Below are 18572 nucleotides of genomic sequence, written 5' to 3' on the forward strand. Positions count from 1 at the left end.
ATCTATAAATTACAGGCTCTCCAGCCAGACATAACTGAACAATATATTTCAGTAGTTCACAAGGGTAGAGAAAACGGTCACAGAGATATGTCTTGGGTAACTGGAAGACAACCTTAAGGCATCTACGGTGCAACATGTGGAAGAATGATAGGAGACAGGGGAAGAGAATATACAGTAAACAGACTGCCTCAAAATTTCACCTCCAGAAGGCTCTGTGAAAGGAAGCAGGTGAAATGGTCCAATAGTGAATAAATAAATCCTGCTCAGCTTTTCCATCATACTCTCTTTACCTGTAGAAGAGAAGCCCACTAACACCAAAAGGCATGCTAAGCATACATTGACCGAATATACATTAAAACAAAAACTGAGTACATACTCTGCATCCAGCATTGTGCTAAGGGACAAGAAAGACAAAGATTATTCCAACACATCCTCCACCTGTAAGTGCTCAGACTGGTTAGAGAGAAAAGAGAGTAAACAAACCATAAAACACAGCATAATTACTATTTTAAAGTAAGTATATCCTACCACTTAGGCACAAAGAAAGGACTTTTTTCTGGGAAAGTGATCTTTAAGCCAAATCTAAAATGATACAGACAAGCTGATGAGGACAACAGAGAGGAAATCCAGGCAGAGGAAATGGAGTGTGCAAAGTCGCAAGAGTGAAGCTGAGTGTATCCAGGGAATGACAATTGTTACAGCATTTGTGGGGCACTGGCAGTCAAAGAGGAAAAGCCTGGGAGGAGAGCAGGAGCTGTTGCGTGCCATACCAGGGGGAACTGTACTGTGTAATGAACATATGGGGAAACAATGAGGAATGTTAAGCAACATAAAAAATATGATTAGCAGTCAAGATAGGGAAGAAGGGATGCTGTCACCCATGCTATAATAAGAATCAACAAACATCCCTTCAAGGTTGGAGGAAGTGAAGGGTTAAGGCAGAATTAGGAGTTCAGAAAGATTCACAGATGTTACCATTTGTGTAACAGTGGCTCCATTCAGAGGAACAGGAAGAGAAGAGAAGGGAGCTGGATTAGGAAAAAGGCAACAATGTATTTGGACAACTGTGAAGGCCAAGGGGCCTGTGCAACATGCAGGTACAGTCAGAACTAAAGGCCTGGACCTCAGGAGAACAGCATCTGCGAGAGATAAAGAATTGAGAGTCAATGTTCTAAGTGAAACAATGTGAGTGGCTGAAGTCACCTTGGAAGATAATGAAACATGAAATTAGATGAAGGCTGAGAAAAGAATCCTGGAAAATTCAGAAACTTCTCAACCTGTAAGTATTCAGATTATAGACAAAACCATGAACCGAGAAGCCACTCATCCCCACTCTCCCATCCCCCATCCACTCCTGCAAGAAAGTGCTGGCTCTCCTTGCTACCAACAAATGATGCTAGAACTTACTTTAGAAGATTACCACCGTGGAACAACTTTTCACATACCTATTAAACTCCAAGGAGTAGAGCTTCTGAATCAACATCTAAGTACAGATAGATAAAAAAAGAAACCAGGAAAGAACAGCACCGTGGGAGCCAAAGGAACAAAACATTCTTCAGGGGGAAAAAAAAAAAAACAGTGATCATTGCATACATATATCCATTCAGCAAACAGACAATCTAGGGGACTTCCCTGGTGGTCCAGTGGTTAATAATCCACATTGCAATGCAGGGAACACAGGTTCAATCTCTGGTCGGGGAACTAAAATCCCGCATACTGTGGGGCAAGAAAGCCCATGTGCCACAACTAGAGAGAGCCTGGGTGCTGCAACTAAAGGTTCCGTGTGCAGCCACTAGGACTGACGCAGCCAAATAAATTAATACAAATAAGTAAATAAAATTAACAATCTACAGAGTACCAGAAACTCTAGGTGATAAAAATTCAATACTGAACAAAATATAATCCATGTTCTAATAGCCACAGCAAAATCAAGTATGAGAAAAACCAAATGTTTTCCTTTAAGTTTGGTCTTTACGAAGATTACAAATAACCTACAGGAATGAGCTTAGGCAGCAGACTAAAGTGGGCTGACATGTGTATAGGAAAAGTGAACTAGAGAAAGCAACAGGTACAAGCTTCGTGTCAAAAAATCTTAGCTGGGAACCAGATGGAAAGGCAGCACAAAAGATCATTAAGAGAACAGTTTCAAAAAAAAAAAAAAAGAGAGAGAACAGTTTCTAGCTGTGCATAATACCACACCAAGAGGCCCATGACTCCAACAGCTTACTATATAAACACTCTGACTCAGACACATGCATATGACAGAAGAATAACTGTTTAAACTGACTCTTTAATACATTTACCAAGATAGAGAGGCCTAAAGTATTAAAATTACATTCCAATATTATTAATTTTGATTATTAATGACTCTCTGACTACAATTTGGTCTAAGTCACATTGAAAATTAGAAGGCAGTCACGAGGTCAGAAAACTTCAATCACATCTGAGGAAGAAGGAAAATGAATGAGATACCTCAGTGCAGTTTGGGATTAAAGACAGGCATGGGGCCAATTACCTGTTGAAGAGAGATGCATGACATATTTTAGAACTGGGTTTACAAGCCCCTTCAAGACATGCTGGAGAAAAGTGAGAAAATGTTAGGAGTGGGAAGAGAGACATGATATGGTAGAAGTAAGTATTTAAGCACAGCTCTCATCAGAAAAAAACTGTTTAAAAAGTCTAGCTGATGCAAGTCTGAATGAGTTTTATTATTCCAGCAAATAATCTCCATATATTTCAAAACAGCATATGACATGAACTATGTATACACAGTAGGAAAAAGAGTTCCTATTCATATCAAGTGGGAATATGTAAAGACAGGAGAGCAATTAGAAGTCAGTGTAGGACTTTCCTGGTGGTCCAGCGGGTAAGAATCAGCACTTCCACTTCGAATGTCATGGGTTCAATCCCTGGTGGGGGATCTAAATTCACATGCCATGAGGTGTGGCCAAAAAATAAAAAAAAAGTCAGTGTATAACCAAAAAGAACTGACTCACATTGGTATCTAAAATTCTCATTTTTGTAGTAACAACTTGTAGAATGTATTAATATAACAAAGGCTGGAAATCTTATGTGACTTTTAATATCACATAATCAACTTCAGGTATTCATAAATATTAATATCTGCCTAGTGAGAGAAAAACAAGCCTCATCTTATTTGGATAGTTCAGGAACTGCTACCAAAAATGCACAAACTAATTTACTACAAAAGCAAAAGGTGAAAATGATTTCACCCACTCTAACCAATACGTTCAAATCTTACCTTTTTCTTTAAGAAAAAAAAAGACTTCAAAAATAACTAACTTCTAGTATGCCATCAATTAAAATAAAAAAAAAGTTCTTCTGGTATTTAATTTGTTTGGTAGTGATTTGTTAACATATAAGAAGTAATAGCCAAAATGAGGAAATAATGAATTAAGTTTTCTTTTAGAACAAAAGTGCTTCTATATTATGAATTTGGCAAACCTGCAGAGATGGAATTTATATACCCACCCCCTCTCCCTTCCCCAACCCCTCAATTTGTACACAAGCCTACAGTTCTTCAAGCTGACAGCACACAGCTAACTCTCCAGTTAGGATGACAGAGCTTGGAAAATCAGGCCACAAGGTTGCCACGTGGACTCTTTAATTATCTGTCTGGCAAGTTTGCATGATGTCCTACTCCCCTCTGTGATCCTGTCATATATCACCTGGTAGGCAAGATAAGGGAAAGGTTAGCAGGGTTTTCTACAAAAATATTTGATCCAAATCACTAGGAATGTGGGAAAAAATGCAGGCACTCTTCTCCATCTATGTCAACACTGTCATCGAAACATTTACTCAGAAACTTCTTGGGGCATGGAATTTTTTTAAAAGTCCAGTGTCAATCATGACCCAAACCATAAGTGCTCACTTACAATTTAAAAACAATTCTTGATCCTGTTCCAATCAACCTCTCTGTAATGCAAATAAAGGCGTTTTTCTGAAACAGATAGTTATGAATCTTTCATTCACAACAGCTAACAAGAACCACATGAGCCGAACACATTGTGGGGATCATGTCAGTGGTGTGTAATTCGAGCAGTGTGTTAGGAAGTGCTGGGCTCCACCAGAGGAGGAGGCCGCAGTGCTGCTTCAAACGAAGGTCTTCAAGTTACCCACATTTCAAACTCCCAGTAAGACACATTTCGCCATCTCTAAAGATGACCACTTTACGACCAGCCTGAGGTCTTCAGCATGACTTCATTTTATGAATAATGGTTTCTTCATTCCTAGGCATTTCCAAGAAAAGAATACTGAGTAGTGTCTATAAAACTAATACAAACCATACTTGTCTGTTCTGATCTTAAGCTGACCTTAGCTGAAAAATCTTTCAAAGGGAGTGCTGGTATACCATAATTTTTCCCAAAGCTGTTCACAAATAACAAATATTCTTCTGCAGGGTGACTGCAAAATAAAATGTAATTTGAAAATGTTATTATTTTATAAATCCACAATATTGGGCTGTGTTGGAAAATATAATACAAAATGTTAATATCTTCACTCTCTTAGAAGTGAAAAAGAGAAAAAGAAAGAAAAGGAGACAGATGAAGGAAGGCAGGGAAGAAGCCAGAAAGGTTATTCTTTATTTTACACATTTTTGACCATTTACATTGAATCTGATGCTTCTTTTAAGTTTTTTATGCTTCTTCTAATCTAGATTTTTGACACTGTGTACTCTAAGGTTAGCAACTTTGTCTGTTTTGTTAATTACAGTAATTATTGCTACTTAGTAATGCAGGCATTTATTTAATATTTCTTTATTGAAAAATAAGTTTCACTAAATGAAACAAAATTATTTTCTATTAAATAAAGCTGTATATGTCCAAAAATGTTAGATGAAGGAATTAGATTGGGTTGAATTAAGCCAATGTGCTTGCTAATGGTTTAACCAAATCCTTAATCTCGCCTAACTATCTCATATATGCATATCACAAAAGGATCACTGGAGAAAGTTGAAATGAGTCAAACAAGATCTATCACAACAACGACTAACAAAACTCACCCTCACAAACAAAAGACCTTCCAGGATGTATTTTGCTATATTCATTATACATTTGTATACATATTCCTCTTCTGTAATTTTCCTTTTAAAGGAAATGTTACCACAGTATTATCCTTCCCATGGACAAAGGAGCTGGCAGGCTACAGTCCATGAGGTCACAAGAGTCAGACATGACTTAAGTGACTAAACCACCACCATCACATTACCGTTCCCAGTGACTGTTAGGACGGACAGCAGTAACAGAAGCTTACTAAGAATAAAGGGGAAATAGGAAGCTAAGGCGGAGAAGGCAATGGCACCCCACTCCAGCACTCTTGCGTAGAAAATCCCACAGATGGAGGAGCCTGGTGGGCTGCAGTCCATGGGGTCGCTACGAGTAGGACACTGAAGTCGCTGCGAGCGACTTCGCTTTCATTTTCACTTTTCACTTTCACACATTGGAGAAGGAAATGGCAGCCCACTCCAGTGTTCTTGCCTGGAGAAGCCCAGGGACGGGGGAGCCTGGTGGGCTGCCGTCTATGGGGTCGCACAGAGTTGGACACGACTGAGCGACTAAACAACAGGTATAGAGAAGGTGTGAGAGGGGAGGCTTTGAGGGCAAGATGAGGGAACCTTTAGTCCTATTTGAAGACCCTTTAGAACACCATGGACTTTTCCATATAAAAAAAAAAAAACAAAACTTTTTTACATTATACAAATTTACCTGACAACTATTTGAATTGAAATTCTAAAATTCCCTGTAGTATTAAGGGGCTCCTACAAAGCAAAATGTTTTTTAAAAAGTCACTAGCATATACTCTAACATACAAACAAAACCATGGTGGATCTTTTCTAATTAGTACAAAAACTGAGTGGTGTTCAGATGCATTCCAGCTGAAGTCAGTCACTGTGAATGTACTTAGTCTGGACAAGATTTCATTATCTTCATAATGAGACTTTACTACTTCCAAAATACTTTACTTACTACCCAAATAAGACGGAGGTGATGAGGCTTCAATCTCTCCTTTGTTTCAAACTCTCTGGCAGCCTAAACCTAACCTTCACTGTCAGAACCACCATGAATGTCTCTTTTATTCAGATTTCACTCATCACAGCTGAGATCTCACCACGCAGTGAAAAAGTCTGAATGGTAACTGAAAAGATAGCAAAGTTATGAAAGATACATTTTCAACTAATGCCATTTGGGCCCTGAAAAAAAGTGGTCAGACACTGGGGCTGGAAGACAGAATAAGGCAGGAAAGAGGGAAGTAGGATAGAGAAGGGGTATTGAGAAAAAACTCACATGGTCATTTATCTGCTTCAAGAATTTTATAGGACTGTTTTCTTCGTGATACTATGGAAAGTCTTCAGATTAAACTGAAAAACGTGAAATACAATCAAGTGCAAGGACACTGTAATAAATGGTGCTGAAACTTTTGTTTTGGTCGTTTGGATAAGAAATATATGAAAAAGTAAAACAATAGAAAAAGATGGTACTTTAAACTCAGTTTATCTTATAATGCTGCATAGCAAATATGCTAATATAGAAAAATAGAAAAATAATTACTCCTAAATTTAAAGAAGTTATAAATGCTTTTGTTATTATTCTTTACACATTATACTTAAAAACAGAAGAGCTAAGACTTTAAGCAAATCTGTGAATCCACGAACGTTAAAAAATAATTAAAAACACCCTCTTTAATATATATACTTCAGGCATACATATTAATTCTACACCTTTATATGCATGAGTATCATGTGAATAATGCTACAAGATTTGGCCTGATGACTAGATTTTTATCACAGAAAGAATTCCATTGCTTTTAAATTATTCAGAGTCTAACAAGGCCCCACAAAAGAGCTAAATAAAAAAACTACCAACAAAACCGATGTTTTCTCTTGACTAAAAGGATCCTGAGATATAAAAAATATCTAACCTAGCTTATAGTCCACAAACTAAAAAGATTTTATATCAGAAGTTCTGATAATGCAGATAAATATACTAAAATAATAAAGACAAATCAAGAAACCCTAAAGATAGGGTTCTAAATCAGTATTTCTGAATTAAAGAGCAATATTTTTAAATACCAATATACAGTTGTTCATAAAACAAAGTTTTCAAATATACTGGAAAGAAAAACTGGAAATTACATATATACACATAAACACACAGACAAGATTAACATGCTTATTGGGGGGAAAAAATCTATATAGCTATAATAATGTCTTATTTTCTTCCATATGAAAGTTAAATGTATCTGCTCTCTCTTTCATCATAGTTATATCTTTCTCACATTTAAAAGTAAATATGCTCACAATCATCTTATTATATGTTCATGTCTAAGATTACATTAACTCAAAATGTCAAAATTATTGTAGAAAATTAAATCATGTTCAATGTCTTCTCAAAAGTAATGCATTTCAAAAAAAAAAAAAAGGTAATGCATTTCATCCACGTATTTCTTTATGAATTTGTTCTGCTGCTTATATTTTTTAAACATTTATTTTCTAATGAAAAATATTAGAAACAATTACAATATTACAAAACATTACAAATATTAGAATCTGAAGAAAAATCAGAGTATTCAGTCATCACAAATGTTATATTTCAGACACTGGAAACATTCTATTGTTGCATTAAGCCAATATGTCACTATTGGCTTTCTATATCAATAATATGCATATATTTCTAGGAAAAGGAATAATATTCTAATGGTGATAGAGAAGTAATTGCTAATTGTGCTAATAAAAAACTTTCTACATAAAATGAAATTCATATCACTAGCCTTTAACAGAGGACTTTGAAAAATATCTTTTTCCCTCTACTTAAATATAAACTTCTCTTCCTTCTATTGAGCTTCATGTTCTTTTCTTTCTCCTTAAATTAAAATCACAATTTTTCAACTGCAGAACTCTGACCTCTTATCAATTCATAATTGATTCACTGAAAAAATTACTTTAGCACATTCCTAAGTATTATGTTTCAGGTTCTGGTGAAAAACTGTTCATGGTTCTTAGAATTTTGGATTGACTCAAACGGGACTAGATCCCACTTCATTAGGATATTAGATTCTTATGTTGCTATGCTACTAAATATAGGACTTCCCTGGTGGCTCAGACAATAAAGAATCTGTCTGCAATGCATGAGACCTGGGTTCGATCCCTGGGTTAGAAAGATCCCCTGGAGAAGGGTATGGAAGCCCACTCCAGTATTCTTGCCTGGAGAATTCTATGGACAGAGGAACCTGGCAGGCTACAGTCCACGGGGTGGCAAAAAGTCAGGCATGACTGAGCACGAACACTTTCATGCTACTAAATACAAGAACACTTTGATAATAAACCACAGTGGAAAAATATGTGTGTGTATATACATATATATAATTTATCTGTATGTGTATGTCTCTCTCTATATATATATGTATATACACATATATAACTGAATCACTCTGCTTTACACTATAAACTTATATTGTAAATCAACTATACTTCAATTTAAAAAAAAAAGAATGATCTGAAACTATCACATTGTTAATCAGCTATACTCCAATATGAAATAAGAAGTTTTTTTAAAAAAAGAATGGTTTGAGACAGGACTTGTGATTTCACCCAAACACACAAGTGCTCTTTCTTAGTAAAATCACTTGAGTGTCACAGGGCTGAAAAGGAACACAAGAATTTATCTGCTACATAAAGGACTACATTCAGAAATCACATGACTAGCAGAAGGCATTCATGCAATTCTTCTAGCAGGTTTGGTACCTTGAGTATCTCCTACTCCACTTTAATGACTACTCTTTTGTATTGTTATTCATAAAAATGAAAAGTAACTGGTTATTCAGTTCTAATAATCCTCGGGGCTCCATCTGTGAGAACGTGCAGAACTCCGCATCGCTCCTGTCATGCCAACCCATTCTGCACACGTCACATGTATTTATCTTTCTGCCTGGAATGCCCTGGAGTCCTCTCATTCTTGACCTCAAAAATTTATCCTATAATAAAGCCAAGTGTCACATACCCAGTAAAGACTTTCCTGACTCCATCAACAACAGTGAGCCTCTCCCTTCTTCTATGTACTGAGATATAAATATAAATGTGTACATTTTTTCCTCTTGTTCACTTAACCTCCTCCCAACAACTGCATCAACGGTACTGCTATTGTTTCCACTTCTAACATAAGGAAACTAAGGCAGATAAGGTCTCTCTGATTTCAAAGTCCATTGGTTGCTTGTTTGCTTAATACATACTCCATTTAGCTCCACACTCTATTGAGATGGTTGTCTGGTTGCCTCCATTCCCTGGGTTCCCTGATGACAGAAGGCAGAGATCCTGATTCCTCTCTGTGTGTGCAGTGTCTGGCACAGAACAGATACTCAACAAATGCTCGATAAATGATGAACTGAATGAACAAATGAAAAATAATTACCTTCAAAGTCCCAGGTGAAGAAGAGTTCGTCTCCTTCTAAACATTCTAAAGATTCTTCTATAAAAAGCATGATAGTGTGTTGATTTCATCCAGCAAACGTTTTGGGAGTGGGTAGCACATGTGATGTGCTTAAATATCAATGAGACACTTTCTTGCCCTCAAGAAACTTAATTCAGCAAGGCATAGGGATAAACAAATAGCTAATGACACCAATGCGTGTTCTACTTTTTCTAATCCCCCGCAACTTCCACTCTTGAAAGGAACCTCATTATTTACAGATATTGCAATACCTCATAGCTCTGGGTCAGTGGGATGTAGATCCATCAACATTAAAAAAAAAAAAAAAAAAGAATCTCCACAGATCTCAAAAACACAATCTTCTGAGGCATTCGCAGTTAAATCAGTAGTCATTTAAGTACTATGTTAAAGAAAAGAATAAAATCAAAGACACATTAATACTACCCTAGCACTTTTTCAGTTACTAGAGATAACACCAGCTTACTAGAGCTGTAACATCAGTAACATCAGTTATTAAAGATTCTTTACCAGCTGAGCCACGAGGGAAGTCCAAGAATATTGGAGGGGGTAGCCTATCCATTCTCCAGGGAATCTTCCCAACCCATAAATCAAACCAGGGTCTCCCACATTGTAGACAGATTCTTTACCAACTGAGCTATCAGGGAAGCGAGATAACACAAGAAAGCTAAAAACATCGGTTTTAGAGCCAGAAAGATCAAGATATCTATCCAAACTCTGTCTCTCTCTCCCCATGCAGACCACAGGCAAGTCATTTTCTCTTTATGAACCTATTTCTTACCTGTAATATGGAAATAAGGAGACCTGCCTTCAAGAGCTCTTGTGAGAATTAAAAGAGATAATGTATGTAATGCTTGCCACACTAAAGGTGCTAGTTTTATAATGTTTGATCTAATCTAGATGCTTCTTGAAGAGTTCTGGTTCTATCTGTAATATAACAATACTGCTGGCCCTAGTGTCAACAACAAAAAGTGATGACCAAATGAAAGGTACTTGAAAAAAAAAAAGTCACTTGAAAAAAAGGAAAGAGAGTCTCAGGTTTCTAGATGGTGTGGATATCATCTGTCCCTTCTCAGCATACACCCTGCAAATCCCTTATTTTGGACCTTTTCTGTGAAAAACAGAACTTTATTATTTCTATGATTAGATTTAAACTAACTGACATGTGTTACTCAATTAGCAATTCTCATTTCCACAAAGAAGAATCTTTGAGTTGGTGAGAAAGAAGAAAATGAATTATATACGATGTCCAGGAATCAATCTTGGTATATAGTCTAAAGTCTGTGCAGTGTTACATTTTGGTTTTCCAAGTCCATTTCTTAACTGTTTCTTTTAACTGATTTTGCAAAACATGTAAAAACAATCAAATAAAACACTGTCCTTTCCACTGTAAACCTAAATTTATAATCTACTTTACTTAAAATATCACATTTACTAGCTACTGGTACAACTTGAAACCCACCAGGAAAAAAAAAAAAATGAATCTAGACACAGACTTTACTCTTTGTATAAAAATTAACTCAATATGGGTCACAGATCTAAAAGCAAAACACAAAACTATAAAACTTTTAAGGGGTGGGAAAACAGAATAAAATTTAGGTAGTCTTGAGTTTGGCAATGAGTTTTTAAATGCAACACCAAAAAGCCTCTCCATGAAACTGATAAGTTGGCCTTCATTAAAATTATTTGCTCTGTAAAGACGCTATTAAGAGAACAAAAAGACAAGAAAAATACAGTTGCAGAACAAGTATCTGATAAAGCACTTGTACCAAAAATATATATAAAGAATTCTTAAAATTCAACAAGAGAAAATGGGACTTCCCTGGTGGGTCCAGGGGTTAAGAATCCACCTTGCAATGCAGGACACACAGGTCTGATCCCTGGTCCGGGAACTAAGGTCTCCCATACCGTGGGGCAGTCAGGCCCCATTGCCACAACTGCTGAGCCCTTGCACCATAAAGCCTATGCTCCACAACGAGAGAAGCCCAAGCACTGCAACTAGAGAGTAGCCCCCACTTGTCACAACTAGAGAAAGCCTCTGCGTAGCAAGGAAGACACAGCACGGCCAAAAAAAAGAAAACAGAGATCTATTCAAAAATGGGCAAAAGTTCCTAACAGACATCTCATCAAAGAAATATACAGATGGGAAACAGCATATGGAAAGATGCTTAACATTAAATGCTATTAGGGAAAGGGCCAATTAAAGCAATGAGATATTCCTATGTACTTATTAGTACAGATAAAATCCAAAAAACTGATAATATCAAATGTTAAGAAGGATGAGGAGCAAAGGGAGCTTGCATTCACTGCTGGTAGAAATGCGAGATGTACAGTTGCTCTGGAAGACAGATTGGCAATATGTGACAAAGCTAATCAGAATCTTACCATATGATCCAACAATTGTGTTCCTAGGTATTTATCCAACTTATTCGAAAACTTTTGTCCACACAAAAATTTACCCATGAATAATCATAGCAGCTTTACTCACAGCTGCCAAAATTCAGAAGCAAGCAAGATACCCTTTAACAGATGAATAGATACAAACTGTAGATATATCCATACAATGCAATAATATTACATGATAAAAAGAAATGAGCTATCAAACCACAAGAAGACATGAATGAACCTCCAGTGCACATTCCTAACCAAAAGAAGCCAATCGAACAAGACTATATGATTTCAGTGATATGATATCCAGAAAGGGCAAAACTACAGAGACAGTAAAAAAAAAAAAAAATCAGTGGCTGCCAGGGGAAGGGTTAAGGGAGTGATATGTGAAACAGAGAAGATGTTTAAGTGTTGAAATTATCCAGTGTGATACTTTTGTAAATAAATAAAAGAAATTACACATTTGTCAAAACCCACAGAACTTCACAGAAGAAAGAGTGAAACAATATATGTAAATTTTTTTAAAAATCACTTAGAAGGTCTGGGGATCCCAGGATGGAATTTAGGATGTAACAAAAGTATCTACTTGTATCATAAATGTGTGCAACAACCTCACTACAAAGGATAGGAGGGAAAGGAGTGGCATCTCTAAGAGAAGTGGAATCTGTAAAAGGAACAGCACACAAGCACTGTACTCTAGTTGATAAAGCTGTTTCCTCCTCTTTCTAAAGAAAGCACAGGTTAACAATTTTGATACTGTTGTACACACATAATGGGTTTGAACAATTAAGTGGCAGATGGTGAAAGCCAGGTTTCTTCTCCCTGTTAGAGTGAATTTACAGATAAGCGAGGAAAGAAATCCAGAATGATATAGGTGGTAATGGACTAGGCAGAGTAAGAGACAACCATATGAACTCATATTTAGCTTAAAATAGATATGCATGTGGAGGAGACGGCACTCCAGTCCCGTATTCTTGCCTGGAGAGTTCCATGGGCAAAGGAGCCTGATGGTCTACAATCCATGGGGCTACAAACAGCTGAACTGGACTGAGCACATGCACACAGATACACATGGTTACAGAGAGAAACATGCATAGCTAAGTATATATACAGGCATTTGTATACACTTACATGCATTCCCTGCTGTCAGACGAGAGGTTCCAGAAGTAATGACACCTCAGTAGCAGCAAGAATACCTAGAGTCTGTGATGACCTAGAGGGGTGGGAGGGAGGGGCATATATGTATACATATAGCTGATCCCCACTGTTGTACAGCAGAAATGGACACAACATTGTAAAGCAATTACACTCCAATTAAAAATAATAATAATTTAAAAAAAAAAGAATACCTAGAACCCAGATCTTGGCTTCTAACATCATTTCCCAAGAAGATGAAGCAGATTCTTTCTGGCTAACCCGAGGGCTGGGGCAGGAAACAGAAATACACAAGATAATCATGGCACATCTTTTAATGTTAGAAAGTAAGGAAAAAATTTTTTTTTAACTTACATTAATAGAGAGATGTCAAAGGAAGACAGGAACCAACTGAAAGAGTTCACAGTGTCCAAAACTGAAACAATTCGGGGAACAAAATAAAGTAGAATTGGATTCCAACCCAAAGTACAAATATAAATATACCCAGGAGTCCAGACCAATATAAGCAAATGATTGAGTAAATTAATAAATGGAGTGTGAGTGAAAGTCGCTCAGTTGTGTCCAACTCTTTGCGACCCCATGGACTATACATGCAGTCCATGCTTTTCTCCACGCCAGAACACTGGAGTGGGTAGCCTTTCCCTCCTCCAGGGGATCTTCCCAACTCAGGGATCAAACCCAGGTCTCCCGCATTGCAGGGGTATTCTTTACCAGCTGAGCCACAAGGAAAGCCCAAGAAAACTGGAGTGGGTAGCCTATCCCTTCTCTAGGGAATCTTCCTGTCTCAGGAATCAAACCAGGGTCTCCTGTATTGCAGGCGGATTCTTTACCAACTGAGCTACGAGGGAAGCCCTTAATAAATGGAGGAAAGAGACAAATCTTCCATGCAAAAAAATTCCAAAAAATGTATATAAATACTCTACCCTCAAGAAGGAGAACCGTAATTCTCCACTTCTTAAGTACAGGCTGTTCACAGTGACTTCCTTCTAAGAAACAGCATTAAAAGAAAGAAAAAAGAGCGATTTTTTTCAGTGCAGAAAACTACTACTACTGAAGCCAGGTGATCAAGATCAATATCAACAGTGATAAATCATGTCTGATAGTGAAAGTCACTCTGTTGTGTCTGACTCTTTGCAACCCCATGGACTATACAGTCCTTGGAATTCTCCAGGCCAGAACACTGGAACGGGTAGCCTTTCCCTTCTCCAGGGGGTCTTCCCAACCCAGGGATCGAACCCAGGTCTCCCGCATTGCAGGCCGATTCTTAACCAGCTGAGCCACAAGGAAAGCCCAAGAATACTGGAGTGGTAGCCTATTCCTTCTCCAGCTAACTTCTCGACCCAGGAATCAAACCAGGGTCTCCTACATTGTAGGCAGATTCTTTACCACCTGAGCTAGTAAGCACCCTTTCCATTATGTGATAAAAGTAGCACTGTACCTTAGTGATCTTCCTCTCAAAAGCCCAAAACCTCAATCTGATAAGGAGAATAATATTCAACTAATTCCTATAAAGGGCATTCTCCAAATACCTGACCAGTACTCCTCAAAACTGTAAAGAGCATCCAAAACGAGGAAAGTCTAACAAGCTGTCACAGCCAAGAGAAGCCTAAAGACCCGTGACAACTAAGTGTACTGTGGCACCCGAGATGACAGCTGCTGGAAAAAAAGGCACATTAGATATAACTAAGGAAATCTAAAGCATAAACTTTTGTTAATAATAATGTACCAATGAGCGTCCCTGGTAGCTCAGTGGTAAAGAATTCGCCTGGCAACACAGGAGATGCAGGTTTAATCCCCGTGGCAGGAAGATCCCCTGGAGAAGAAGATGGCTACCCACTCCAGTATTCTTGCCTGGGAAATCCCATGAACAGAGGAGCTTGGCGGGACTAGAGTCCATGGGGCTGCAAAAGAGTCCAACAGGACTCAGTGACTACACAACAATGTACCAAGACTGTCTCATTGATGTAACAAATACTAATGTAGGGTAGTAATAAGAGGGGAAACAATATGGAGGTATATGAGATGTCACTTTACTATCTTCACACTTTTTCTATAAATTTGATCTAAAAAATAAAATGCTTTTAAAAATACCATTTAAGAATGTATCTAGAAAACACTGAAGAGGCTGTAGTAAAGCATAGAAGAACCTCACACCTTCCATGGATACACTAAACCTCAAATGTTTACAACTAGTCCATTACAGAATTCTTCTGAAGAAAATATTTTCAGTCACTAACAGCTGCAAACAATTTCACACAGTAATTCCCTGCAGGGATGTACCCTAAGTGAAGTGCTTAACTAAAATTAAAATTCTTTTTCCTCTTACATACCATTGCAGATGTCTGAAAGTTTGGAATTATCATTAACTTCTATTTCCTTCTGATGACCCAAACGTAGTTGTATGCTTAATACAACTCCGAAAAGCTAACAAACTTTAAATAAATCAAATCAGTGCTAAAATATCCATCTGACAAAACTTCAAACATCTAAACCAAGACCTTAAGAAAAACCATCATCTTTTATTCTGGATACTCTTAATGCATTTCCTTATATACATCGTGGTTCAAGTGAGCTGCTGCAGAATTAAAGTAGGTAAGTGAAAAAAAAAAACAGAAGAGTCCAGAGAAGAATAAAAAGTAGTGGGTGAGGATTTCCCCCGTGATCCAGTGGTAAAGACTCTGCCGCCACTGCAGGGGGGCATGAGTTTGATTCCTGGTTCAGGAACTAAGATGCTGCATGGCCAAAAAAAATTTATAAATTTTTTTAAAAAGTGTAAAGTAGTGGGTGAACATGGGTGTAAAATAATGAAAGAAAAGGAACAGATTACTATTTGAAATGTATCACATAAAATCACTGAAAGGAAAGGGCAGGAAGCCTATGTCATAGCATAAAAAAAAAAAAAGAAACTGGTATCTGTAAAGTATTAGCATAGACAAAAAATTAAAAGCAGGAAAATCTAGAGACAAAAGTAAAATAAAAATCTTTACATTTGATCAGAAACAAGCCAAGTGTTCAAAATTTGGCATTAGATTCCCAACAGGGAACAAACAAGAATAAACCATTTTGAAGAAACTTCATGCTAAATACAACTTAAAATATTCCTCCAATATTAGTAAAAGGATGAAAATTATTATACAATGATATTCAATGACACTGAAAAGTGGGAGAAAAAAGATTACAAAGAGGATGTATTAAATATTGTGAGTTATCTCACAACACTGGAATTAAAAGCAAGTTATCTTTCCTTCTCATCTTCTATGAAGAGAATAACTTGTGGAATTTTTAGAAGTCTTAATTTCTGAATTCTGCACTAAAGGCAGTCTATAAAATGTTACTATATTTGTGATACATTCTACCCTACCCTTTACATGGCAAGTCTACAAAGTGGGTTATTTTTCAAATTGCCAAGTGAAAATGTGAACCCATGACCAAAAAGTTCCCACACCAGCTACATAAGAACTACAGTAATATGTCCAGAAAACTCCAATTCCAAATAGAAAATAGGTGAGAAAGGATAACACAAGTCTTTAATTTTCAATGACCACATGATCTAAATTACCGGTTCACACTTTACAAAACCCAGTTCCCTGTAGAAGAATAGTATCCTTTCAATGGGAATACATTAGAAGCAATACACAACACAGTTACTTTGTTGTATGTATATAAAGAAGACTTCTGGGAATCCCAGTTCTTCTATTCCACCCCTCCCCCCAAATAAAGCCAAAACCAAAGTAGTCACAGGCGCCTCAAACCAAGTTTTATCTGAACTCTTCAGATATTAGCTATTCCTCTTATTATCTGAGGTGAGGACTGAAACCGTCAAAAGAAAAGCAATAATACATTCCATGGAAATACATTTTGTAAAGGTGAATTCCAATTCCTAATGCTCTAGCACTCTTGACGCCTAAGGGGTTCAAATCCTCATACCTAATACAGCATCCTACCCCCAAAGAGAGTCCAGCGAGGCTGTGGGTACCATGGGGAAAGGATTTGACAAACAATGCAAGCGAGGGGACGATCCCTGGCAAGATTCTGCCTACAGGGAGTCCTTGAAAGGAGAGAAGAAAGTGAGAGCGTAGGAGGAGCGGGCAGGGTCTTGGAAACCCACTCCGAAGGCATTTACTGACAAAGACCCCAGAAGGGCCGTCTTCCCAAAAGTAAAATGGTGAGTGAGCCGAGTGAAGCCGCTAAGAAAGGAAAGTCACCAGGAATTAGCAGTGACAACTACGCACAAACAACGAGCTCCCTCGAAATTGGAGGGGTATGCGATGGGGTCTTGTTGCAAAGTGTCAACGGAAAAGACCACACACTCTCCCCCCTCCCCCCGCAATGTGGGGACGGGGAGGGTAGCTCTATGAAAGCCCAAGTCTCAGACAAGCCGGGAGAAGAATATTCGGTTCTGGAGTCGCCCGGAGGACCAGAGAAACGCAGGTGTACCTGCGGAAGCTCAGGTTACCGGGAAATATGACAAGGACCGTGTGCGTCTCCTCCGCCCACCCTGCCGGAGCCCCGGGCGCAGAGGGCGGGCACCGGCTCCGGGCGCCCGGGACCCGCGCGCGGACTCGCTCCGGAGGCAGCGCCCTAGCACACCTGGCTCCCGACACCAGTTGAAAGCAGTCAGAGTGAACGAAGGCGGACGCGGCGCCTGGCACCGCTCCATCTCGGCACACAAAGGCGGGTTTTGAAAATCGACGGAAGAGTCCGAGCCGCGGGACCCCGGTAGGCGCCCTTCTCCGAGGGGCTCTTACCTCGGATCCGCCCTCGGGGCCGCGGCTTCCCCGGAGGCGCCTCGAGCCCTCACCCGGCGGGAGGCGGCCGGGAGAAAGCCCCCGACCCGGACCGCTCCCTCTCAGTCCTCCGCGAGCCGCCAGCCGCCGTCGGCGCCCGGCCGAGGAGAAGCGGTCTCCCGGGGCGAGCTCAGCGCCGGCCTCGCGCTCGGCGAGACCGCCTCGCCCGCCGCCGCCGCTGCCGGGGAAGTCTGGAGCTACACGCCCGCTCGCCGGCTCGCCCGCTGAATCGGCCGCGCGCCGCGCATGCCCAGTGCTCCTGCCGGGAGCGAGCGCGCGAGCGAGCGCCGCGCGGCCCTGAGCCCGGCTCCGCTCTCCGGGTCTTGGCGGCAGCCGAGCCGCCGAGTAACTGGTCGACCCCAGCGCGGGACGCGAACGCACCAGGAGGCCGGGTGGGCGGGAGAGGGGCGGGAGGAGAGAGGGCCGGGCACCGAGCGCAGCTGTCAAGGCCAAGATCAAAGTCGGACCGAAGTTCTGAGCCGCCGACGGGTTTCCAGAAGTGCCCTAGCAGGACCGACTAGCAGCCGGGAGGCGCTGGAAGGGGAGGAGAGCAAGAGGTTTGCCCCGGGCAAGAGTGGATGCTCCGAGCGGAGGGAGCGCCCCAGCTCCTGGTGCTCACGTCGTGGCCGCTAACCTGCGAACCGTAAACCCGGCGCACCCAAAGACCCTCCAGCATCTGTCTTCCTCCCGGGACCCTCCCACCTATTTTTCCCCTTTTGTCGCTTCTTTTTGTTTTTCTCCCCAACTCATGCCATCAACTGGTGACACCCAAGGGGGCCTC

At 39.6% G+C, this 18572-nt stretch overlaps 1 protein-coding gene across 3 annotated transcripts in view; it reads right to left on the reverse strand.

Annotated features, from left to right (window-relative positions):
- EPS8 (epidermal growth factor receptor pathway substrate 8) overlaps positions 1-18021 on the reverse strand; it is a 202753-nt gene extending 184732 nt beyond the window's left edge. For 2 of the 3 annotated variants that reach the window (XM_043441713.1, XM_043441715.1), the window contains exons 1-3: positions 17753-17909; positions 13199-13272; positions 12981-13062 (exon numbers count right to left, since the gene is read on the reverse strand). In XM_043441713.1, coding sequence (XP_043297648.1) covers positions 12981-12986 — 6 coding nt within the window. In that variant the 5' untranslated portion in view covers positions 12987-13062; positions 13199-13272; positions 17753-17909. Of the gene's footprint in view, positions 1-12980; positions 13063-13198; positions 13273-17752 lie in introns of all 3 variants that reach the window. The other variant, XM_043441719.1, reaches the window with a different exon arrangement.
- Between the last annotated feature and the right edge of the window lie 551 nt (positions 18022-18572).

The sequence above is a fragment of the Cervus canadensis genome, chromosome 21 (genome assembly GCF_019320065.1).
Source record: "Cervus canadensis isolate Bull #8, Minnesota chromosome 21, ASM1932006v1, whole genome shotgun sequence".
NCBI classification, from domain to species: domain Eukaryota; kingdom Metazoa; phylum Chordata; class Mammalia; order Artiodactyla; family Cervidae; genus Cervus; species Cervus canadensis.